Here is a 5,115-nt window from a genome sequence, read left to right as displayed (position 1 = left end):
GGTGTGGCTTTGTTATTTACCATGAGTTTCTGTTTGCTGTTAAGTCCTAAGTACCAGGTTATGACATTTACTGTATGAAATTCTCCCTGATGGTTTCACTGGATTTTAACACAATATTAGGAAAACACGTGGCTGTAAATGCCACACAACGGGAGATTAACTCTGTAAAATATTGATTTGACGACTGAGCTCACCTTCTTATAAATTAGATTTTTGGTTTTTGAACATTTAATTTCTGAAAAATCTGGATTTTTTTTTTTTTTTCACCAAACGGCTTCTTGGGTTTCCATAGTTCAGTGACGTCAGCACGCCCACGCCCAAACAAGAAAGTCATATTATCAGAATAAAGTATTAATTTGATGAGAATACAAAAATTACAATGAGGAATGTTGAGCATCTTGTGAAGTTATACTTTGGTTTGGATTATTCAGTCTATTTTGAAGAAACAAACGTGCTGATGTGCTGCTCACGTAATATCCTGTTGACTCCATCTTAGCTTAATTCTCGTAATTAGAATTAAAAATATGGTTATCATAAGTCTGAACCGGAAGTGATCCGCGCCATCTTAGTAGGTAAGCACAGAGCAAGGAATACGAACCATGGCTTCATGACAAACAGAAAGTATCTTGACAATGTGCGAGAGAAAGATATATCAACAAAATGTGATATATGGAAACTTGTTAGACGATGCGGACAAGCTGCCTCCGATCTCTTACTATGATATATACTGCTCAAAAAAATAAAGGGAACATTTCACTTTAATTTTGTGTGTGGCTCCAAATCCAGGCCTCCATTGGTTAATAAATTTGATTTCCATTGATGATTTTTGTGTGATTTTGTTGTCAGCACATTCAACTTTGTACAGAACAAAGTATTCAATGAGAATATTTCATTCATTCAGATCTAGGATGTGTTATTTGAGTGTTCCCTTTATTTTTTTTGAGCAGTGTAGTTCATTGCTTAGTGAACACAGAGTGCTACACCATGGATGAGTTTCGTCTGAAATCTATGGACGCATACAAGCTCCGTTTCAACTGATTTATAAAGGACATACCAGCTCTTCATGTGAATCACAAGGTTCTGGTGACTGGCAGAGTAAGTACATGTAGTAAGACAAAGCTAGGCTAAATGTCCGTCTTAGCTAGCAGATACAAGCTACATTAGCTATGCTAATTTTGCTAGTTCGGCAGTAAGTACTACAATATCGCTGATATTTATCTTAGTATTACACAGGTGGGTAGAGTACTCAAATTGTAATCGAGTAATAGTTGTAATATCCTTGTATTGCTCATAAATTAAACAGGAGCGAGGTGAGAGTTCTAAGTTTGTTGTCATAGCAACTCCATAGCAACTGTCATGGCAGTTACTGTATCTACTAAGATGGCTGTCAGCTACAAAACGTGACACATGGAAACTACAGAAAATATTTTTCTGTCATTTATTTTTTATATTAGAAAGCAAAAAAAATATATAAATTAAAACAAGAAATTGGATCTGGTATGAAAAAATCTGAGATTTTATTTTTAAGCCATGTCACCTCATCTAGATTTTGTATAAAATGTGCAAAGTTGAACTTTTATTTTTATTACATGAGCACACAGATTGGGATGACAAAAAGTCATGATTTCTAACTGAACTACTTGCAGTTTCGGTTACAGAGTGCATCATTCATGGCACAGATTATAGCTGGAGCAGTTTCACAGCAAAATAATTTTCTCAGATGCCTGCATAAAGCCTGGTCCACTCATCTGAAGGCATCTGTGGGAGCCACCATTTTACGCTACAGGACCAGACAGATGAGCGTGAACATTTCTTTATCTTTAGATCAGTGTTTTCTTCTTCCCAAGTTTTATTTTCATAAAACTGACAAAAAAAGAGGAACAGATTGAAAACCGAAAGTTCAGGCATTATGCAGTTCTGCTCAAAACCTCACTGAAAACCTTAGGACATGTAAGTCAATGTAAAACTGACTAAAGTCTAAAATATAATAAATTAACAACTTAATTTCTTAGTCTTACCACAAAAAAATTGCTAGACTGTTGATTCCACAGCATCTGACATATCAACACTGTTAGGATTTATGTGGTAAAAAGTTTTTGAGTTCATGTAATTTTTTCAGCCATTTAACATTGGTTTTTAAGTGGAAGTTCAGTTATGATGGTGTAGTTTCCCACGGTTTCTGCACTCTTTGCATCTGAGACGGAGTGGGACTCTGGTTGCTGGGCTGGACGTCCGGCTTCGTCACTCCTGGCACTTCTTTTCCTTCTTGAACCAGCTGCATCACCTCTGCAAAAGAAAGCTGCTTTGTTTCTCCATCTGCAGACGTTTCTGTTTCATTTGAGTCTGGATCTGACTGAGCAGTTTGGTCCTGCTGGTTGTTACAAGACAGAGAGATCCACCGTTTGTAGCTTTGCTGATCTATTGGTTCCACAAACCTGAAGACAGACAGGAAAGAGGGATTTAAAAAATAAAAATGACACAGTTAAAGGAGAATTAATCAAAACAAATACTATTTATGGTTGCTAACATCTAATGTAGCAAAATAAAACATAACATTGTGAATAGCAATAAAAACAAATGTTTGAGACTAATTATGGTATTTTAGATGTGTAGCTTAGAATCACTTTAATATAAATAAACAGAAAGATTAAGCATCTCCATAATCTAATAAACATTGCAGGTGTACTAACAGCTTTAAGGAAAACAAAAGAAGTTAATAAATATGAGGATGCATATGTGTGTAAATACAGCAAAGTTGACCTGTTGTAGAAGAACAGCTTCAGTTTTAGCAGCTCGGTTTGCTCTCTGCAGTTTAAAGTCTTCAGGCCGTCGACAAAACGCTCATCTGCCTCGAAATTATAGGAGTCAAACCGGGAAAATACGGACTCCATGTTTACTTTAGCTTCATTAATATATATATAAATATATATATAAAAGCTCCACCTGGTGAACATAAACAGAAACGCTTCCTGAGGACCAATGCGCCGAAGAAGGTCTTCATCTGACTTAAACAGCACAGCTTCCGCTGCAGCGACACCGATGGTGAGATGTGGTACTGCACCGAAACTCAATTCATAACTGAAGGAGAGAAGATTTGGGGCCTCTCGTCCCGTTAGTACAAACATCTCCACTCACAACGTTTCAATACAGATTTAGTTAAAAATGCATTGCGAAAATGTTTTAGAGAATAAACCAAGCTTTAATCAAAAAGGATTAAACTAGATCCTTGAATCACACTATAACTATATAACTGTATATCATTATTGTCAGTCCTTTTACAAAGTAAACTTGCCAGCTACTTTAAATCTTAAATTTCACACAATTTAAAATATTGAGATTAATTTATGCTGAAACTGACCAACTAAATGTGATACTATTCGAATTCTTAATAAATAAAAAAACATATTTGTCTTCCAGAATATCAGATGTGAAACATCCTTAGTGATAACAGATTAAAGAAACAATTATGTTAATTATTTTTATTCACTGTAATACAGACCACGCTACAAGAGATCTTTCCTGCCAACAGCCATCACTGTCTACAATAACTCTTTGAAGACTTTGAATTAATGAGTTGCAACAATATTTCATTTCCTTTTGGGATGAATAAAGTATTTCTGAATTTGAATTTAAAAAAAATTAAAGTCATTTATAGTTTTCTTTCCACTGCACAAATATGCTTGCTATAAAATATGTTCAAGTTGGTTGCAATGTGATACCACTATATTATAAAAACTACTGCAGACTACTTTCCATTGTAGTCTGCAATCCAAGCCACTGTACCTTCTTGTATTCACCTTTCTGCAGTGATTTGTTAAAAAAAACAAACCAATAGCTACTATATGAGTTAGAAAGTATTTGTCTTTTTTAATTGTTGTAGTAGCTTCTCACTGTTGTGTTTAATGAAAAGCAGATATTTCAGCATGTTTTGTTTGAAATCGTAGATCTTAAGCACGTGTGGTTGAGCAGAAATCTGACCCCCGTGTGACTGTGTGCTTCAGCGCTGGCGCCGTCCTTGACCGCAGCCGACCAGCTGTTGAGTGAGGGGGTAAGTGTTTGAACAGATCAGTCTGAGGGAGAGTCAGAAATTCATATCCGATAGAACGACCTGCTTGTTGTTTTTCTCATCACTGGAAGCAAAGAGTCAAACAGATAAAGAGGCAGGAGGAGAGGAGGGTGGTGACCTCAACAAGTGAGGAAATCTCATCCTATTAACTTCTCAGAAGGTAATGTTTCCTTTTTGGAGCGTGTGGCGTAAACAGTCAGCAGACGTCCTGGAAGTAAAGACTGGGAGGTAATCAGGGTTTTGAAGGTGAAAGACGACCCATTATGCAAAATTCACATTTTGTGTGTTTCTGTACTTGTTTGGATCTCAACTGCTTCTAAAAAAAAAGGTTTAAAGAGAAAAACATCCACACTTTTTGTTGTTTGGTATCTGGAAAGTGAGCCGTTTCAAAAACCTCCCAAATGTTAAGTCACTTTCAATGAGCATTGCTCTGTTACCTAGCAACCCCAGCAAAGCCCAGTACATCACCTAGCAACACAAGCGAAGTTCCAGCATGTTTGGTCAGCTGGTTTTACCAGTGTATGCGCTGTACAATGGCTGATGGAAGAGGCAATGTTTTGTTGTTGACTTACCATTCAGAAACCACTTGCTGCATTCTTGTTGGTTGTGCAGGAGGCTCTACTAATGCTGTTCAAAGATATACAGCTGTATAATTGCGCATCTGTTTGCAGCCATTTTCACATGCGAGTGTAAACGTTATTTGTTTTTAAAGTGAACAAGAGGCCCTTAAATACACTGTACAAAAAAAATTATCTAATTTACGGTAAAATACCAGCAGCTATGGTTGCCAGAATTTTACCGAATAAATACGGTAAAATCTGTATTTATACGGTGAAATTCTTGCAGCCACAGCTGCCGGTAATTTACTGTAAATTAAATTTTTTTTAATTTTTTTTTTTGCAGCTCATTCTCAGAGGAAATCAAAATAGGCAGAAATGACCAAACTAAAATCTCATTATTTAAGAATTATTTTGTGCAAAAAAATGTAATTAACATTGTTTTGTATAGCGCACATATCTATCTCAGCCTGTTCAAGGAAGCATAATAGG

General features: G+C 36.2%; 1 protein-coding gene across 1 annotated transcript; it reads right to left on the bottom strand.

Annotated features, from left to right (window-relative positions):
* Nucleotides 1-1,493: 1,493 nt before the first annotated feature.
* On the bottom strand, nt 1,494-2,998 carry LOC106916676 (uncharacterized). Its single transcript, XM_014985121.2, has 2 exons — nt 2,761-2,998; nt 1,494-2,435 (listed from the first exon to the last, which is right to left on the bottom strand). Exons 1-2 carry the CDS (start codon nt 2,952-2,954, stop codon nt 2,153-2,155), a joined length of 477 nt encoding a protein of 158 aa, XP_014840607.2. The 5' UTR covers nt 2,955-2,998; the 3' UTR covers nt 1,494-2,152.
* Between the last annotated feature and the right edge of the window lie 2,117 nt (nt 2,999-5,115).

This window comes from Poecilia mexicana, unplaced genomic scaffold (genome assembly GCF_051168715.1).
Source record: "Poecilia mexicana isolate PSO_F unplaced genomic scaffold, ASM5116871v1 scaffold_7, whole genome shotgun sequence".
Lineage (NCBI taxonomy): Eukaryota > Metazoa > Chordata > Actinopteri > Cyprinodontiformes > Poeciliidae > Poecilia > Poecilia mexicana.
This window is presented reverse-complemented; position numbering and strand designations above follow the sequence as displayed.